Genomic DNA, 21,058 nt, shown 5'->3' on the forward strand with positions numbered 1-21,058 from the left:
GAATCTGTAAAAAATAAAATATATGGTTGTCCCATACACTAAAGGTGATGCTTATTGTTAATGAAGTTTGTGTGGCTTACTTGATACAGGTCATGCACAAAACATTCCCTGATCTGTTTGAAACACAGCCTGACTTGCTGTTTCAGCTGGTTACAATGCTAAATCCAAAGGTGCTACATGAAAATAATGTTCCAGTTTGTACTACTGTTCAGGTATGTGTACCATAGTTTTTAACATCTTCATGATATTAAGTTGGAATGGTTCATACTTCTAGTCAAGAAAGCTTCATTTTTTTGTGATTTACGTTTGTATTTCAACAGCTTTTTCTTGTTAGTATGAAAGTTTATATTGCATTAGATTGTGTTTATTCCCAAAACTTGTTTGCGGATTTTACATGTATGTCTTTTTGACAGCAGCTTCGATATGAATTGGCAAGTAATGTAATGTTAATAGTGTTGTATGCAGGCAGCCTCTGTCAAATTATCTTTTCCTGAACTTTTTGTCATGGTCAGAATTCGAGGTTTCTGTTTGAGCCTTGATGTGTATTGGTTTTCTTACTCTTGTGTGGTGGATCTTTAATCTCTAGGAGCGTGGAAATTTTGTGATTACCTTCCCAAGGTCTTACCATGGTGGCTTTAACCACGGTGAGTTTTGAGGGCTTTTTTGATGCACTGAAAATTGACATTTCTTCATGTTGTAATTTTGTTGTACTTTGTAGTTTACATTATTGTATTTTGATTTTTTAACTCTTAGAGTCTTAATTGTTCAATAGGTTGTACCTGTGAATAGCATAAACTTTTTCTATTGACAGGTTTTCATTTGAATTTTTTGATTGCGATAATTTCGTGAATAGTTATGTGGCCATTATAGTGATTAAATTTTCATGGCATATGGCATTCAGGCTTCAATTGTGCAGAAGCTGTGAACTTTGCAACTGCAGATTGGTTACCATTTGGCAGATTTGGGGTGGAAAGAGCGCGGCTTTATCACAAGGCAGCTGTCATATCTCATGAGGAGCTACTTTATGTTGTATCAAAGGTTATATTTTGCTCATGGAAAATGATCCTATGAAAGTTCTTTTTGTAAGATCCATCGATTTCATGGGATATCTGGTGTACTAATGGTTTGAGGGTGCCGTTTTACTGGATTTGGATGCTTGTTTATGTGAAGGTTGGGGTGCTTGTTTTGAGGGTGCATTTTACTGGATTTGGATGCTTGTTTATGTGAAGGTTGGGTTGCTGAGTTTTGAAGTTAAGCCTCCTTGAAATCTAGAACGTTTTTCTGGTTTCTTGTCATAGTTGGACTGTTAAGTCAAGCCTATTTGAAAGTGGGAGCTTCCAATTCTTTTTCCTTTTCTCCTCATGACTTGATAGTTCATCTTGCTAGAATAGTTCTGTCTGGGCTGTGATTGTGGACTGCTAGAATCTGCCAAACATCTACTGCTATAACAACACCAGGACACTGGCTATGTTTTGGAGAGCTGCTGTTCCTAAAATTGGCTTCCCTTTCTCATAAAGGATTCTAAGAAGAGGAGTTAATTCACAACCTTGGGGCAAGAGTCAGAGAAGATATGGGAGATCTTTATGTTTCCAGTTGTTCTCTGACTGAAATTCCCTGTCTGCGATAGCTCGATGCTTTTTTCAAAAACACAATTAATGATATCCATTTAATGCTAACTAGCATATAGCAATAGATAAGTTGAAAGGAACAACATAAGAAAATGAATAAACCAAATTTTATGCGTGCATGAGGAAAGTTTATCTTCTATTGTATCTAATACTTTATTTGATTTTGTTTCATTATACTAGGATATTAGAGGCTGCGAGACGTCCCCATGGGTAATAGAGGAGTTGAATCACATGATTACGGCAGAAAGGAAGCAAAGAATGCGCTTGTGGAAAAATGGGATCATTCGGAGTTCCCGGATGATTCCTCGGAAATTTCCAGAAGTCATTGGAACTGAAGAGGTGGTGGAAACTCCCTGGCTTTATTGAAAAGTGGTTGTGAATTTGGGGACATCAGCTGGAGACTATGGTTGATAATAATAAAAAATCTCCCTTTGCAGGGGTCTTGGCTATTGCTTCTTGTGCTCTACTGTTGCTGATGGGACTTCAGAATTCACTATACATTATAGATATATTGGGCTTTCCTGTCATTTCAAGCTAGCTGACCCTCTTGTCCTATTTCTCACAGGATCCAGGGTGCATTATATGCCAATATTATTTATTTTTCTCTGCTATAACTTGTAGCTGCTGCCCTGGAAGGGCTGTCTGTTTACAGGTGCGTGTATTCTAACTTTCAGTTCTGGCAAATCTTTAAAAGACATTTTGCTGCTGTTCCGCTATAGTGATATTTCTGTTTGCAATGGTGCAGCACTCTGAGCAACTTTGTGAGTGTAGTACGGATCAGCAGCAATTTCTGTACAGATATAGTCTTGCAGAGCTGGATGATTTACTGCTGGATATTCAGCCTTCTGGTAACAATAATTCCAGCTTACCATCTGGAGGTTTCAATGGAAAACAAAGGAGACGTTCCAGGCAATCTGATGCAACTATGGTCACAAAAAAGGTGACCTTTACCTGAATTAGCTTGTTATTTTATGAAGGTTTTCAGTTGTCTTTTCTTAAGGTGTTAGATTGAAGATCCACAAAATCACGAACTGTTTCATATTCACTTCTTTTACATGGATTCACACAAGAGTTTTGATAATGTCTTTAGAAGACAGATGCTTGACCTAAGCATTCATTCATTCTAAAGGTTGGCTTGAGGCTCTGTACGCATGTAACACACCATATGCTAAAGTATTGCCACCTGTGTAAAGCCTCCCAAACCATTTGTATTCCAGGCCCTTCGCCTGCCTCTGTGACTTAAAAATTAAAAGGGGGCATTGGGGGTGGGACTGTTAACAGAAGGAAGGCTGGAATCTCTTTAAATTCTAGAGGAAAGTGCTTCAATGTTTTATACAACCTTTGACCATGGCAGCATTGTGTCTATGCTTAAGAAGCTTGATTGTGTCAAGTGTGCTGAATAAATCAGATGGGCCTTTTGATGTTGGATGGACACAATCCCTTGTGAAGGGATTGTGTCCATCCACTTCAAGGGGAGACACACTCCATGTAAAGAGTGGTGACTGTTGTGGAGTAATTACAACTTATTGGTGTCTCTCCATATCTCTTTGTTGTAACTTGATGACATGATATAGGGGAGATTTGTATGGTTATGTGATTTCACCAACTTGCTTGTCTCAATCTAATTTATGAGTTTGTCTGAAGATGGCCTAGAGGTACATGCAATTTTGCTGAGGCAATGCTTTTTAATCTCGGTCTGATTCTGGATCTAGGTACAACAGACCCATTTGGTCACTTATCCCAATGTCTGCTCAAAATGTTTGGTGCTAAGGCATTGACATACATGTTATCTTGGTCCTGACTCCTGATCGGATGAGATCTAGACTACGTTCCAGATTGCACAATGTTGCACAAGCATAATGCATGATGCCAGTGACCACAAATTGCGTGCATTATGCTTACTGCACAATGCACATGATAAAATTTGAGCTTGACTTGTGACTCTTTGAAGGGGTCTTCGATGGCACAATTTGTTGGGCCTTTGTTTGGAAGGTTCAAAGGGCACATGTAGAGGTTTTGAAAACTCCAATGGAACATGCAAAGGTGAATGATCGTGTAATGGCAGCAAGACCATCTTTGAACCTTTGCGCGAGATGTATGCGTGTGCACCATAAGAGATATAGAGAGAGTAGGGATTAGAGAGAGAATGTAGACGACACTAGACTGGGTCCCTGTACCCATTGAGGGCCCCCCTCCCCAATGGGGAAGAGTTTGCTTTATATCTTGGAGAACTGCAAAAGAATACAACTGACACTCCTTCAGAGAGCTTGAGAGGAATGACCCTTCGATACAGAGAGCTGACCCACAAATGCTTGAGAAGCAACCCAAATCTCGACCAAGACCATGCTGCCCACATGGAAGATGTGGACCACTGTGCAAGGCTATTGAAGAGGCATGTGCTGTCCCCGGGCATGCAGCAGAGCTGCGTGAGTGTGAGAGATGAAGGGAAAAGTTTGAGTTTTTAAATAGATTTCTTTTGTTAAACTTGATGTTGTCATGGAGTATCTTAATGAATACAGTTGCTGACGTAATAGCAGATGGCCTTTAGGTTAATGAAAACGTTTGCTACTTTCTAACCTCTTCTTAATTGCAGGTTGATGGTAGCATGGTTTCACACACCAAGCTAGCAGAGCTTTGGCTTATGGATGTACAAAGTATCCTTCGTACAACCCCCAAGCTTTCAAGTATCGAGAGTTTACTTGAGAAAGCGGAACAGTTCCTGTGGGCTGGTCATGAAATGGATCCTGTGAGCATATGAATTGTTATGTTCTCAGTTGATGATGAAAATTTGATGATGGATTTGAATTTGTACGTCATTTTTTCCTTGGTTTATGTCTTGTTGTTATTGGCTAATTTCAGGTTAGGACTGTGGAGAGAGATCTTCGATCCACACAGAGTTGGGCCCAAGGTGTGGTAGGGTGTGTCACTGCTGCAGAAATGGATCTTGAAGCTCAAAAGATGAATATTGAAAAGATTGCATTATCGTCGGCACAACAGCTTTTAGCAGTAAATCCTGCTCCATGTGATATGCAGGATGTCATTTCGAAGCTCAAGGTAAATGTGAAAGGCAATGGCAACAGGTGAAAGCTTGTGTTTGTTTTCTAATGTGGTTATGGTTTACTGATCCCACTTTCCAGCTCTATCTTATTTAGAGGGCTTCATCCATGCAGGGCTCAGTGGAGCTTGCCATCAACCTGCAGGAGCAAGTTAAAGCCTTGCTCTCGACTAGTCCTCCATGGCAGGTAATTCCTGTGCTGGTGTCTTTAACACAAATTTCATCTTCATGTTTTAAGCTCGTAAAACTACCAAGCCTCGTTGTGGGGATGCAAAGTCTAGGTTTCTGTGTGTCACTCTGAGCGATAGGTATCTTAAGTCATGCATTTTAGTTCTGATTTAAATTGATGTGGTGATTGTTAGCGATTGTAGAGTGTTTATAGAGGTGCTGATGTATACAGCTATCTTTTAAAAAATGTCATCTCATTTCGTAATGGTTTTGAATACTTGCTTCTAACTACTACAGAGCAGAGGACATAATTTATCCCTTGAATTTCAGAAACGAAATGAAAAAGAAACAGAAAAGTTGTTTGAGTGACACACTCTAAGCACCTTGCTTTTTATGCCTGGCGTAATTATATCCTATCAAGTATTGGGATGCTCATAATTCTAGATATAGAATTGTATCATTGGGTCATCCGGTAGCATCCATTAAAGAGGGTTTTGATGATTGTCTTGTGGTGCAGCTGATGGAGTTGGAGAGCCTCCAGCAGAAGCTCCTAGAGTCACCATTTAAATTCCCAGAGGCTGAGGAACTGGAAGATGCCCTAACTTCTGCTCGGGTACCAATAGAACTTTCTTGTAATTTATTAAGGAAGACAGAAGGACAGAATCTCTGGACTGATGGTCTGCCTGACTGTAGATACTTAGACTGAATAATGTACTTAGACTGAATAATGTATTTGTGCTTTGTTTTTGTTCTAGACCTTTAGAGGCTTTCTACTTCAAGGGTTATGATAAGTAGATGGGTAGCATAGAAATGATGCAATGTGCAACCATGTTAAGACTGTGCAGGAAAATAGTTATGCTGTTGCAACCATAGTATCAACTTCTCAGTGGTCAAGCCAGTGTCACAAGAAACGTTTCTAGAAATGCGTTTCTAAATTTTGACAGGCATTTCGCCTAGAAACGTGGTAGAGATTGCAGTTTTTTCATAAATTATATATACTTTATAAATATTTACCTCTAGATTCTCTCTCTCTCTCTCTCTCTCTCTCTCTCTCTCTCTCTCAAATACACTGTTACAGCCTACAGGTGACAGGTGACAGCCTACAGTCTGCTCAGTGCTGCCTACAGCCTACAGGGCCATACTACATAGGCAAAGGGAGTTTAAACTTTAAACAGCCTATGCATAATTTTTATGTAGGGAGTGATTTGCAAGCAAAACATGGAGCAGGAGCAGCAAATCAGCAGCCAAAACAATGCAAAACAGAGCGTCGAAAAATCGTGTACGGGCTTTTTTGTACCAGGGCGGTTTTCCCAAGACACCCATGTTTTGGGTGTTTCGCCGAAACGTTTCTGGGTGAAACGTTTCGGTGAATAACAGTGCTTTGAGCTATATCCATTGAGTTTCAACAGAACAGGCAATGTAATGCATTGTATCCTGCTAGTAAGGAAGTGTTCTTGATCTCAGATATAAGTTTTCAACTGCGTATGTTATGTTCCAGTTAGAATGTAGCATGACCTCCGATGGGTCGGTGACAAAAAGTCCTTAGAAAGACCAATGATAATGTATAAAAGTGTAAATAGCTTATTGTTTTGATGCCATCAAGGTCTTTGGGATTGGGGTCCGAGATGACTAGAAGGTTCCGAGGCTCCCATGCATATTAGGATGGGTTAATTCATCTCCTTGGGGTAAATGCCTAGGGGCAATGCTATGGTTAGTGAATTAGAAAAAGAACCAAAGGGCCAAAATGAATAATGTATGGGAAGGGGATTGGAACGTTAGCAGGTGGCATAGTTTAGCAAGGAGCGTTCTAGGGCTTTGGGGTACCTTGTGTACATGATCTGAAAAAGAATGGTTTGGCTGGGTGGAGAAAAATCTTGGATACCCGTAAGTTGGATGGAAGGATTGGTTTGTGACTCGAAGGTTTCGAGGCTCCCATGCATATTAGGATGGGTTAATTCATCTCCTCGAGGTAAGTGCCTAGGGGCAATGCTATGGTTAGTGAATTAAAAAAAGAACCAAAGGGCCAAAATGAATAATGTATGGGAAGGGGATTGGAACGTTAGCAGGTGGCATAGTTTAGCAAGGAGCGTTCTAGGGCTTTGGGGTACCTTGTGTGCATGATTTGGAAAAGAATGGTTTGGTTGGGTAGAGAAAAGTTCTTGGATACCCCATTTTGGTTTGATAGAAGGATTGGTTTGTGACAATTTGTATCATAGCATTGAGGCTCGACTTGGTTGATGTTTGGCATCCTTAGATTAGTGCTGAAAAATTTGTAGATGAGCGATGGGTGCATTGGTGCTGGGGAGTGGAGAGTCTGGTCGATTGAGAAGGGACTTTGTTTCTAATTGGATGGATTAGTAATGACTTGCCAGGGAGGAGTCCTTCTGATCCCAACCTCTACTTCTTCATTGAGGGAGGGATGATGCTGGTTATCATTTTGTATGTGGATGATCTCGTGCTCATCGGGAATCACGAGGACAGAATAGCCCAAGTCAAGAACTTTTCTCTACCCAACCAAAGAGCGGGTGTTAGAATTCTTGGTTAATGCCCCACATGTTTTGCCCCCCCATTTATGAGGTGAAGGGCAAGGGGCTTAGGTGGTTAGAAGGGGGAGTGATTGAGAGGGGGTCGTCGACCGGTCAAAGTCAATGGTCGGTGGCCAAGGTCAAAGTCAATGGTCGATGGTCAAGGTCAATGGTCGGTGGCCAAGTCAATGGCCGGTGGCCAATGTCAATGGTCGGTGGTCAAGGTGAATGGTCGGTGGTCAATCCACCACCCCTTTGTGGCCTCTCTTCTCTATTATATAAAGCCCCCTTCCCCCTCACTATCACATAGCACTCAAGCCTTCAGCCTCTCAGCACTGAAGCTAATCCAGCAGCGTGCACTTAGTAGGGAGAAGGCGACTTGTCTAGCCCACCGTTGGTGGAAGAAGATTGCAGCAACTGCTGCCCTTTGTAGCTGCTCCTCTTGCAGCCTTTTGCCCTTCATTCTAGAAGGAAGAACTTGTTCAGTTTTGCCATCTCCTTTGTTACTTTGTTGCTGCACTTTTGTTGAGTTGTTTTCCAGCAAGTATTAATCTCTTTTGCTTCTGCTGTACTGTGATTTCTAACACATTGGTGTCAGAGCCTAGGTGGACAACCTTAGGAGCATGATGATAGCCATGCCGCCAGACAGTTCATTTACCTCCACTCAGATCAATCAAGTCTTGAAAAGCTTGTTGCAAGTCATCTGCTTCTTGCATGAGCATGTAAGAGCATGTAGATTAGGCCTGCATCAGCATATTGGCATTCTAGTCAGTTAGTCTAGTCAAAGAATAGTTAGTCTCGCTACCGAGTCTATTCAAAGCATAGTACTCATCCGTGCTTCATCCGCAGGTAGCTCTTATCCTCTTTGGAGTTTTCCGAGCACAACTCTTTGGACTACTGTGCAGCAGTTTTTACAGTAACAGTTCAAGCAGCTCAGTCATGGGTCTCACGTGGGTCTACCACCCAAGGAAGGCTCTCAGCTTCCACCATCAGTGTGATAACAGCTCAGCGGTCGCAGCCAGGGAGTGTCTTGGGTCTACCACCTCTCACTTCTCGCAGTAAGTTCAGTCAACTCAGTAATTTTAGTTAGTCCAAGCTTTGCAGACAAGACCATCAAAAGGAGTTCAAGGAGTTTCGTACAGGCTTTGGCATGTAGGAGTTTCTCCTCATCATCGCCATCAGCTGCGTGTACCCTCAGCCTTGGGTTTTCCGTTATGGCACAGGAAGGGCACTTCAGGTGTAGACGAAAGTTCCAGAGAAGGTGGATGAAAGGTTTCTTCCATTAGGTGACAAGTCTCAAAGCCAAAGGCCAAGGCGGAGCAGTTCAGGTCGTTAGGGCCAAGAGTTGCAAGGTGTCCACCTAGCAACAAGTTCAATAGAGGGAAATGTCACATGCACTAGGGTCAAGCCCAGGTGGCAGTGACACGTGGTTGCATAGTCATCATTTTCCATCTTCAATTAGCAGCAAATTCGCATGGTTTTGGGCAGAAAAAGACAAGGCAAGTCAAAACACGTAGAGTTGACTTTTCAATCAAAAAATTCAACATGTTGACTTTTTGGATCAATGTTGACTTTTGACCACTTGGTTGACTGTTGGCGTTGACTAGTCGACCAAGTTCAACAATCAGCATTGACTATCTGACCAAGGTTGGTCAATCTGCCCTAAAAGCCTATAAAAGTAGGTGCGTGCCCATCCTTCCATTCATGCATTCCATGGTCCATCCTTGGCAACCAGGCCCTCAATCCTAGCTGCAAGGACGAGCATTGAGCCTCAGCATTATGTAGGAGTCTAGCATACCAAAGTCAACATCATTTCAGCATGCAGTTGCAGTCCCGCCTTAGTTCGGAGCAATTCTTGGGAGGCGCTAACTTAGCTACAACAGGCCTTCCACAATTCGAATCTACCCTAGCATAGGTTACATCCTCTACATCAGCGTTTTCCATAGCCTCTACATCAGCATTTAGTCCTCATTGCCCCTTTAGCATCATGAGTCAGTCATAGCCCAGCATCTAAAGGGGCTCATTTTTGTATTTGGACATTCGCAGTGTTCATATTAGCGGTTGCACATTGCATTGCATATCAACTTGCGTGTCTTGTGTCAGATTTGCATTCTTTTATCTCTATCTAATTCTTTGTGCTATCTAGTCTTTAATTGTAGTTAGTCTAGGGTTGTGTTATCAAAGCCTAGGTGGACAACCTTAGGAGCATGATGATAGCCATGCCACCAGATAGCTTATTCGCTTTTGTTCAGATCAATCCATCTTGAAGATCTTATTGCAAGTCATGTTCTAGATATAGATTTAGATGCTCGTTGGGGAGAGACTAAATAGACTTCACAAGCAGTTGTAGCTTGAATGAAGAGATTTTGGACTACCTTTTGATTAGCCTTCTCCTTTAGTGCTAGCCTTCATCATGGCTGAGTCTGCCCTTCACCTCCGGAGTGCCAACAGAAACTCAGTACGAAGACTTTGTATAAATGGATGCTCAAGTATGTGTGGGTGTGTGGATTTGTATGTGTGAGAGCATATTTTTATACTATGGTCTACACCCACTGTTGGGCGCTGATGACGTGAGTGGGGATGTCATAGTAGCTAGTCCCTGCTATGCATGATGGAGTTTATGGTTTTCAACCTTGTGAGTGACTATCATGAGATCGAAACTGCACCATGTTGTGTTTGTAGAGGATGAGTTTGGGAATGTTCCTGGATTCGTCTAGGTATATGCTTCTACCGTATTAGCGGACATGCAAATTTCACCTTGTGAAGTTTTCGTCCAAGTTGCGGCCTGCTGGTATTGTGATAATTCTTTCTATCTTAAATGGTGCGTTGCCCTATCAGCTAGATATAGATTTAGATGCTCGTTGGGGAGAGACTAAAATGAAAATGTTTAGACTTCACAAGCAGTTGTAGCTTGAATGAAGAGATTTTGGACTACCTTTTGATTAGCCTTCTCTTTTAGTGCTAGCCTTCATCATGGCTAAGTCTGCCCTTCACCTCTGGAGTGCCAACAGAAACTCAGTACGAAGACTTTGTATTGGATGCTCAAGTATGTGTGGGTGTGTGGATTTGTATGTGTGAGAGCATATTTTTATACTATGGTCTACACCCACTGTTGGGCGCTGATGACGTCAGTGGGGATGTCATAGTACCTAGTCCCTGCTATGCATGATGGAGTTTATGGTTTTCAACCTTGTGAGTGACTATCATGAGATTGAAACTGCACCATGTCGTGTTTTTAGAGGATGAGTTTGGGAATGTTCCTGGATTCATCTAGGTATATGCTTCTATTGTATTAGCGGACATGCAAATTTCACCTTGTGAAGTTTTTGTCCAAGTTGCGGCCTGTTGGTATTGTGATAATTCTTTCTATCTTAAATGGTGCGTTGCCCTATCAGCTAGATATAGATTTAGATGCTCGTTGGGGAGAGACTAAAATGAAAATGTTTAGACTTCACAAGTAGTTGTAGCTTGAATGAAGAGATTTTGGACTACCTTTTGATTAGCCTTCTCCTTTAGTGCTAGCCTTCATCATGGCCGAGTTTGCCCTTCACCTCCGGAGTGCCAACAGAAACTCAGTACGAAGACTTTGTATAAATGGATGCTCAAGTATGTGTGGGTGTGTGGATTTGTATGTGTGAGAGCATATTTTTATACTATGGTCTACACCCACTGTTGGGCGCTGATGACGTGAGTGGGGATGTCATAGTAGCTAGTCCCTGCTATGCATGATGGAGTTTATGGTTTTCAACCTTGTGAGTGACTATCATGAGATTGAAACTGCACCATGTTGTGTTTTTAGAGGATGAGTTTGGGAATGTTCTTGGATTCATCTAGGTATATGCTTCTACTGTATTAGCGGACATGCAAATTTCACCTTGTGAAGTTTTCGTCCAAGTTGCGGCCTGCTGGTATTGTGATAATTCTTTCTATCTTAATTGGTGCGTTGCCCTATCAGCTAGATATAGATTTAGATGCTCGTTGGGGAGAGACTAAAATGAAAATGTTTAGACTTCACAAGCAGTTGTAGCTTGAATGAAGAGATTTTGGACTACCTTTTGATTAGCCTTCTCCTTTAGTGCTAGCCTTCATCATGGCTGAGTCTGCCCTTCACCTCCGGAGTGCCGACAGAAACTCAGTACGAAGACTTTGTATAAATGGATGCTCAAGTATGTGTTTGGGAATGTTCCTGGATTTATCTAGGTATATACATGTTCTTCTTGCATCAGCATGTAAGAGCATATTGCATCACCATATAGGCATTCTAGTCAATCAATCCAGTCAAAGCATAGTCTGTCTTGCCACCCAGTCTAGTCAAAGTGTAGTCAGTCTCGCAACGTAGTCTTTGTTCTTCATCCGTAGATAGCCCTTCATTTGCTTTAGATTTCTAGAGCACAACTCGGTGGAATACTGTGCAACAGTTTTTATAGCTACACTTCAAGTAGCTCAGCTATGGGTCTCACTTGGGTCTACTACCCAAGAAAGGCTCTCAGCTTTCACCAACATCTCCCAGGGTCTTCCATCCCTGAGAACCACTCAACAGTCGCAGCCATTGAGTGAGTCGGGTTTACCACCTGAGGTGGTCACTCAGTTTTCGCAGTAAGTTCAGTTAGCTTAGTCATTTTAGTCAATCTAAGCTTTGGAGACGTGTGTTTTTAGAGGATGAGTTTGGGAATGTTCTAGATTCATCTAGGTATATGCTTGTGCGGTATTAGCGGATATGCAAATTTCACCTTTAGCTAGATTTAGATGCTCGTTTGGGAGAGACTAAAATGACATCGTTTAGACTTTACAAGCAGCTGTAGCTTGAATGAAGAGATTTTGGACTACTTTTCGATTAGCCTTCTCCGTTAGTGCTAGCCTTCGTCATGGTTGAGTTTGCCCTTCACCTCCTAAGTGCCGACAGATACTTAGTACAAAGCCTTTGTATAAATGGATGCTCAAGTATGTGTGGGTGTGTGGATTTGTATGTGTGAGAGCATATTTTTATACTATGGTCTACATGGGTGCTAATTACGTCAGTGGGGATGTCATAGTAGCTAGTCCTTGGTATGCGTGATGGAGTTTATGGTTTTCAATCTTATGAGTGACTATTGTGAGATTGAAACTGCACTATGTTGTGTATATAGAGGATGAGTTTGGGAATGTTCCTGGATTCATCTAGGTGTATACTTGCAGACACCTTGTGGAGTTGTTTGACTTTCGTTCATCAAAAGGAGTTCAAGGAGGTTTGTACAGTCTTTGGCATATAGGTTGATTTTGACTTCACGAATCAAAACGCACGAAAAGGGTAGCCACACCATGGCAATTGGATTTTGCACTCATCCATGATGTGCTCAGCATCACCCATTAGTAGCGCATACCCTCGGCTTTGGGTTTTGCTCATGGCACAAGAAGTGGACTTCAGCAATTGCCTTGGTGGAGAAGGAAGTTCATGCGTTCCCAACGAAGGTGGATGAAAGGTTTCTTCCATCAGGTCATTAGTGTGAGAGTTTACATCAGGTCAACAGATCCCCAAAGTCAAAGGCCAGGGCGGAGCAGTTTGGGTCGCCAGGGCAAAGAGTTGCAAGGTCTCCACCTAGCAACGAGTTCAATAGAGACGAATGTCACATGCACCAGGGAGGCGGCATTGACATGTGGCCGCACATTCATCATTTTCCATCATCAATTAGCAACAAATTTGCATGGTTTTGGGCAGAAGAATACAACATCAAAGCACACAGAGTTGACTCTTTAGTCAAAAAGTGAAAGTGTTGACCTGTTGGCCAAGGTCAACTGTCAGCGTTGACCATCCGACCATGGTCAGCCAATCTGCCCTAAAAGCTTATAAAATTAGGTGCTTGCCCATCCTTCCATTCATGCATTTTAGGGTCCATTCCAGGCAGTCGGGCCCTCAATTCTAGCAGCAAGTCTCAGCATTTAGCCTCATTATTATGCAGCAAAGTCAGCATCAGTTCAATATACAGTGGCAGTTGCGCCTCAATTCCAAGCAATTCTTGAGAGGTGCCAGCTCAGCTACAGAAGGCCTTCCACAGTTCAGATCTGCCTCAGGATAGGTTACATCATCTACATGAGTATTCCCTATAGCGTCTACATAAGCATTTAGTCCCCAATAGCACCGTGGCAGGAGTCAGTCATAGCCCAATTTTTGTATTAAGACATTTGCAACATTCATATTAATAACTGCACATTACATTGCATATCAACTTGCATGTCTTGTGTCAGATTTGCATTCCCTTATCTCTTCTATCTCTCTGTGCTATCTAGTCTTTAATTGTAGCTAGGCTAGGGTTGTTTAACTACGGTCAGAAGCCCCTTTGGTCTTTAGAAGGCTTTCAATAAACTTTACTTCTTTCTTTCTCTCTTTGTCGTCACCTCTGCCTTGACACCCACTTTTTTTTGGGGGTGAAAGCCATTTGTATTTTGTTACAAGAAACTGTGAACCTGTCCCCCAAAAAAGAAGGGACAAGTAGTTACAACATGAAAAGATCCCATTATAGGACAAAAAGGTAGGATAATGCATATCCCGTGCTTGCAGGCTATCAAAGAATGATTGCCGTAGGGAAGCATGGAAGAAATGATACTTAGACATGGAAGGGTCACCAAAGACTCTATGATTACGGTCCTTCCATGAGTCCATAGTGCCCAAGCATCAACCCAATGAAAGAAAAGATCAAATCCTTGCCTGACAAGATGAACACCGAAGATCTAGAATAGCTTGCCAACATTAGCTATACGAAAATGAGCAGTAAGTAGTTGCTGAAGCATAAGCAAGAAATCGTGAGAATCAGGGCAATGCCAAAACAAGTGAGGCATCGATTCCCGCTGAAACCAACCTTAACAACGTAAAGGGTGGTAGGATCCACTTAATTACAGCATACACAGTAAATTGACAAATAATTATGCACCATAGATTAAATCACAAGGGAGCTAGAGCGCTCCTACTCAGATACAAGGACACCGATTGGCCCCAAACGTTGGTGCCCCTTGCGGTATTTATTTAACATTCATTTGAAGCCAAGTAGACAACGCTGTGTCCTCAGCCAACCAAAGAATGCAACAGAGACCCCAAAAGCTTCCACTGTCTGTGCCACACTTGCAATTGCACACAACCAAGTGCCCAACCAGCCAGACACGGCTGCACAACTGCAAGACAACTCCCACAGCTAGATTCTGGTGCAATCAAACCAAATCGCTATCCCAAAACAGGTCGAAATCAACTTGGAGCCTTCCTGGCCACAAACCACTGCATAAATCCACCTTCCCAGCCGCGAGGAACCAATTTTAAATGCAATAACCAGCCAGCAACAAGTCCAGGAATGGAAAAAGCAAGAAAAGAGAAGCCTTCCTTCGCCAAGAGTCCCCTAAAAATAGGTCACCAGGGCTGGAAAACCCTAAATCCAGCAAGAAACAGTAGATCCAGCTCTAGCCAGGCCTTGAAACAGCATAGGAGAAGTCTTCCAGGCCTGGAGAATAGCAAAACCAGCAACAACAGCTGGCTAGACCTTGAAATAGCTTAGGAGAAGTCTTCCAAGCCTGGAGAATAGAAAAATCAGCAACAACAGCCCAAAAAGCAAGCAGAAAACAGGTCAAAATCTTTGTATACAGCTCCTGTTCAGCTAGAAACAATTCACAGCACCTGGTAGCAGCTCCTGGACAGCCTGAAGGCAGATCACGACACCTGTAGCAGCACCAAGCAGGCTCCTAGGTAGCTCCTAGGAGGTGGCGACGCTCCCCGGCAACTCCTGGCAGGCTCTAGCAAGTGGCAAATTCCTCTGGCAGCTCTAGTAGGCTCTGGCACCTTGAAATCTGCTCTGGCTCCTTCTAGGGCTGTTTCTGGCCTTCCAGATCCAAAAGAAGGCTCCTGTGCTAAAAATAGAAAATTTTAATTGCACCTCTCTTTTGGCCCTAGGAATTAATTGCCTTGTAACTGGGCGCACATTCACAATTACCAAGGGCCCACTAGGGAATTTCAATTCCCCAAGTCCCGCACACATGGCCGGACCCTTGCGCCTAGAGGCTTAAGGCAGTGACGCGCAAATTATGGGAGTCGCAAATCAAAAGTCCCATAATTTCACGTCATTGTGACACCCGCAAGGATAGACATTGGCACAAGTAGCAGGAGCAACGTGACTGCGAGCCAATATCTGTCTAAACGGAAGAACCCCAAGGAGAGAACTCGCTGACGAATTGGAAGTTCGCAATCCCAAATTTGCCTCGACATCCACCCTCTATGCAATGACCTACTAGAGATACCGGAGCGAACCTGCAGTGGGATTAGACCCACAAGAACAGATCCACTTCCTACAGTAGAAGCTTAGAGAGGTCAAGCTTTGACGTCCTTGCATATGGAAAACAATGGGAAATAGGAGGTAAACCAGGAGGTAACACAGAACTACAATGCAGCGGTACTTGCAGCATAGTTGGAATCCACGGTTCAAGATATGGTTATCACCCAGCTCAAGTCCATGAAGCATGAAATTACAGAAGCAGTTTATAGTAAAATCACTACATTGGACGTGTATGGGGAGGTAAAAGAAGAGGAAACTAGGGCTTCCAATACCTTGAGTCTACACATAGGGGGGTTGCCTGAGGGTTGGTATGCCGGAGATGGATGCACGGCAAAAAATATTGATCTCATTAAGATAAAAATTCCCTAGATTGAATCCTATACCCAAAGACTCTCAGTCTTACACTGATGTAAATGAAGGCTGTCTATCTTAGCATTAGATTAGGAGATGCCTTATGCACTCCCTCGACTTTCTGGTACTCAAATGCCTTGTGCACTCCCTCGACTCTCTGGTACTCAAATGCCTTGTGCACTCGCTCGAGTCTCTGGTTCTTAGATGTAGTGATCACTCTTTTTTGGCACCCCCTGAGTCGATCCCGCAAGATGAGATTACAATTCTACCGTGACAATTTCGTGAATACTCACAACATCATTTCCATAATGTCCTGCATTCTCCTTTTATGCATGTTGGTTTAGAGAATTAAAAAGGATATGTTCTAGTCTAATGACGGTATATCTATGTATAACAAAAAGTTTCTTGGTGCACGCTTTAATTCTATTAATGTATTATGTCATCTAGTTTGACTTTATTCAAAATGTCGTGCCTTCTGGTCATTGCAGGTATGGGCAGAAGAGGTACAAAGTTTGCTACTGCAGCCTCGGATGTGCTGGAGTTCTGGACAAAGAAATGCTACAGATATTGGCAAACTTCGCCTGCTACAGTTGGAGGTGCTGTATAAGTCTAGCATATGTTTGTGGGGTAGTTGAAGGTCTCATAAAAAGCTTATTGCTGTAATAGCTCTTTTATAGCACAGTTGATCAGAAAAGCAAGAATGTAGCGGGGTCTCCTTTTATTTGTGATCGCATTCTTATATATCTTTGAACAGTAACAGTTACATCTGACTGGTGAAGCAGGCAGACAAGCTATCAATTTTACTGCCAGAAATGAAAATTCTTGATGCATTTATCACAAAGCTGGAAAGCTGGCAGGAGCAGGCCAAGAAGTTGCTTGAAACTGCTGTACCTTTGCAGGTGTTTCCACAATTCTTAACTGTAACGTCACCTTTCTCTCTTATCATGTTTCTTTGTCTATTTCAATGCTTTAATTCCAGCATGGCTATGCTTGGTGTATCAGGTTGTTGAAGAGTTCCTTTCGGAGATCGAAAACGTACCAGTATATTTTCCTGAGGCAGAAATTTTAGAACAAAGAAGATATGAGGCGAATGAATGGTTAAAATGTGCTTGCAAAGTGCTGGCTGATGTTCAGCAGCAGACATATTATAATGCATCCATTGAACTTCTGTCTGCCCTCTTGAGAACTGGGGAGTCCTTGAACATACAAGGTCAATGTTATATGAGAATAACCTAGTGCAGTTCTGAATATCAGAAAACCTGCACTTTTGGCAGGCATTCTGGTTGCTGTACTATCTGCTATTCTGACAAATCTCTTCATTTCGACAGTGCAGCAGGTTGACTTGGTTAAGGCAGAGCTAAAAAAAGTCTCCTGGCTTGAAAGAGCTGCAAAGGTAAAGTCAAACCCCTCTTTTTAGAGACTGTAGAGGCAAATCAAATTGTCTGCAAAAGTTGGTATAGCACCTTATATTTAGATAGTAGCAAGTGTAGAGCTCTGTGATCCTTTGCTGTGTTTTTAAGTCAACTCTACATCATCAGAATAGAGCAACATAAGAATGAGAGTCTATGGCATATGCTAGTATCGACCTGTGTATACCCAAAGCATCTGTAAAAGAGCCCAGCTCATCAATGTAAAGCCCAAAAAGGGTGGGGCTTGGTGGATCCTTGTTTCACTCCAATATCGTTACTCATCTTCTCAGATAGTCCCTAGGCTTGTTTCTGACATCGTATAATGTATTGGCATAAGCCTTACAAAGACTAGAATCTTGGATAGGAAATGAAGAGTAAATCCAAAATTATTTGAAATTACTGCTTTATAGTATGCTCAGAAGTTCTTACTCTCTGGTATATGTGAAACTATCGTTTCTTGCAAGGCCCAAAGTTGGTATTCCTTTGCCCATGAGTGCCAACATTACGTAAACGCTTTGCATGCTTCAGCGTACCAACTAGAGAGAGAGAGAGAGAGAGAGACGTCTTTAGAGGCCTCATGGGCCTATGGGCCTATGAGAGAGAGAGAGAGAGAGAGAGAGAGAGAGAGAGAGACGTCTTTAGAGGCCCATGAGAGAGAGAGAGAGAGAGAGAGAGAGAGAGAGAGAGAGAGAGAGAGAGAGAGAGACGTCTTTATGGGCCTATGGGCCTATGGGACAAAGTATAGCCAAAATTGTATCTCATACAAGCCACGATGGGCTGAAGCAGGGCTCGCTAGGCGCTCCCCCTTTCGGAATGTGCGGAATGGCATCCCATGAACCGTTGCTACATTAGAACGTCCAGAACATGGCTGGAATGTCTAGCAGAGGCGGAGCATCCTGGGAATGTGTCCCCCATTCTAGGAATGCGCTTTGGCCTTGTTAACGTCTCAGAGGCTAACACATGTCATTTGATGACTGGAGCGTTTGATTGCGGCAAATTTTTGCACAGTGGTAGGCCTGAGGCTCAAGAACCCATTTCCAAATTCCAGTTATGAAATTTCAATGGATTTATAATTGGACTGACTGTGACAGCTAAGGGCTGTAAGTTGTTGTGGATAGGCTCACTAAGGCAGCACATTTTATCCCCACTAGGACACAATATTCAGCCTCTATGGTTGCTTCAGCAACCACAATTCATGGAGAATGTGTTAAGCTACATGGAATGCCACAAGAGATAGTAAGTGACCGAAGCGCCAAGTTCACGGGCCAGTTTTGGCAAGAGCTATTCAAGACTCCAAGTACAATTGACCACCCCCAAACTGATGGCCAGTTTGAGAAGTGGTTGCATTTGGCGGAGTTTTGCTATAATAACACCAAGCACGCCTTTTAAGAGATGAGCCCATTTGAGGCAGTGTATGGTTATAAACTTCATGTTCCCTCTGCTGTTTTAGATGGAGGTATGTCTAACCAGCAAGCGATTGATGATTTGGCACATATGACTGCTTACATCAGCAATGTAAGGATCACATGGTGAAAGCAAAAGCACGTATGAAGGCATCTGCAGATGACCATCGTAGAGAGCTTTCATTTGTAGAGGGAGATTACGTTTTCATTTGATCATCGTAGAGAGCTTTCATTTGAAAGCTCAAGCACGTATGGTGGCATCTGCAGATGATCATCGTAGAGAGTTTTCATTTGTTGAGAGCTTTCATTTGTAGAAACCTAGTATAGCTGCTTATGCTTGGGCACTGATGATGACATAAGTGTTGCTTTGCTTGCTAAGTATGTCTTCCTTTCGTTTTTCATAAATGTTTTTGTTCACCTCTTTTTTCTTCTCTTTCATTTTCTCTTTTATTTTCTGTGTAGTTTTTTGATCTTTAGAACAACAAAAAATCTAAATTTGTATGATTGGACTTATTCTAGTCTTATAAAGGTATATGTAGAGGGAGATTACGTTTTCCTCATACTCCATAAGTCTAGGTATGCTTCATTGAAAGGGAACACCAATACTAAGTTGGCACCACAGGTATTATGGACCTTATAAGGTGCTGCAGGAAATTGGAAATGTGGCATATAGGTTGGAGCTGCTCCCATCATCAGATTGGCTTTCAAGATCATATTCTCAGAAATAAGTCCTATGGCGAGTATTACATGAAATGGGAAGATCTACCTGATGATGAATCATCTTGGCAACCATCTTCAATCGTCGACCAATATTCCCCAGTCAATGCCTTGGACTGATATGGCCATTATTTAGCTATGTGATGCCGTTGGAACCTCATCTACTCTACCCCATAGGACTGTTGACAGCTACAACAGAGAACAATCACGGGATTCACAGTTACATGCATGTTGTGGCCAGTTATGAACTTTATTTCTTCATTCCATTGTTTTAATTCCTTGTTACAGCACCATTGCAAATTTGAAGACTAGTTTTCCTTGGGCAGGGTGGGCCAATTTACTTAATAGTTTTTGGTTTAATCAACGCGTTTCATTGGCTTTGTAATATTAGTAGTTTTAGCTGAATGGTCTGCTATTGCCACGTGGCATCTTAGGACAGCCATGTGTGCAGGCCTATATCTACAAAAGGGCTCCTGTTGTACCTTGTCCTCATAATTTTGAATGAGATTTAATAACAGCCACTACAAGTGAGCCCTATTTGCTGAACTAGGAATCTTCTCCTAGACTGTTGCTTGTGCAACCCATCACAAACCTATGGATTGGTATTTCTGTCATTGATTGTGCACTTTGATACTTGCTGTTGAGTCCATTTTTTCCTAATTGCAATCTTTTAGCTAGTTTAGTAGAGGATTAGGGCTTAATTAGCAAGCCTATTAGCGGGCCTATGCTACATAGATTCTCCCCCTTTTACTATAGCATTGAGGCCTCCTCTGTCCCGCTCACATATCGCGAGGTGCTCGAGGGTATTGATCGGGCAAGTTTGCGTCTCATCACACCAACTTTGCATTGAGAGTGGACGGGGCTAAGGGCATACCCAAAGAGAGTCGCATCTATACTTTATGTGATTAGTAGGAGAGTTGCAAGGACATTTTGCTTGCAGGTGCTTGTATACTGTGAGATCTGAGGTTGCTATCCATGTCTCTTTGGGATGGCTTTGAACCCTATCTATTTCTTGTCTATCCAGAGCAATGATACCTGGCGACTTTCATTCATGAGGCTGTCTGACATAGGGAGCATTTGCTTAGGACACGTAGGCAAGATCAAGGTGTATAGCCAGACTCCACTCAGAGCATGACCATCGAGTTTTTCAGCCAGATAGGATGGATGAGCAGGCCTTAGAGAAATGGCGGACGATGCGAGCGTCCCCCCTGGCCCATTCTCTATCCCCTTCTCTCCACTTTCTTCCCCTTCTCTCAACTACTCCTCTCCATTCTCCCTCCTTCTCTCAGGACCTCGCTTCTTTGAGTCCATTCTCTCAACGGCTCCTTTGAAAGGTATGCAAGTGGGTTTGTCGCTTTTGTAAAGCACCAGAAAGTGGAGGCTCACCCTAAGCACGGGCTCATTTAGTAGGAGTGAAGGGGCAAAGTGTTAGCATTTGCCCTTTACTTCTAGCAATATAACTCACATGTATGCAGGCACTTGTAGAGATATTGGATAGGAGTGCATCACAACCT

The 21,058-nt window shown here is 42.6% G+C and overlaps 1 protein-coding gene across 1 annotated transcript in view; it reads left to right on the plus strand.

Annotated features, from left to right (window-relative positions):
• Positions 1-21,058, plus strand: part of LOC147881421 (transcription factor jumonji (jmjC) domain-containing protein) — a 76,500-nt gene that overhangs the window by 10,853 nt on the left and 44,589 nt on the right. The window contains exons 3-16 of the mRNA XM_087370167.1: positions 90-212; positions 587-644; positions 902-1,038; positions 1,809-1,967; positions 2,194-2,280; positions 2,374-2,568; positions 4,222-4,374; positions 4,488-4,682; positions 4,799-4,870; positions 5,369-5,464; positions 16,504-16,611; positions 16,798-16,914; positions 17,018-17,225; positions 17,344-17,408. Of these exons, the coding sequence (XP_087226293.1) occupies positions 90-212; positions 587-644; positions 902-1,038; positions 1,809-1,967; positions 2,194-2,280; positions 2,374-2,568; positions 4,222-4,374; positions 4,488-4,682; positions 4,799-4,870; positions 5,369-5,464; positions 16,504-16,611; positions 16,798-16,914; positions 17,018-17,225; positions 17,344-17,408 (1,773 nt within the window). The remainder of the gene's footprint in view (positions 1-89; positions 213-586; positions 645-901; positions 1,039-1,808; positions 1,968-2,193; positions 2,281-2,373; positions 2,569-4,221; positions 4,375-4,487; positions 4,683-4,798; positions 4,871-5,368; positions 5,465-16,503; positions 16,612-16,797; positions 16,915-17,017; positions 17,226-17,343; positions 17,409-21,058) is intronic.

Source organism: Dipteris shenzhenensis, chromosome 31 (assembly GCF_047967505.1).
Source record: "Dipteris shenzhenensis isolate YYH24624 ecotype China chromosome 31, Dip_SZ_1.0, whole genome shotgun sequence".
NCBI lineage: Eukaryota > Viridiplantae > Streptophyta > Polypodiopsida > Gleicheniales > Dipteridaceae > Dipteris > Dipteris shenzhenensis.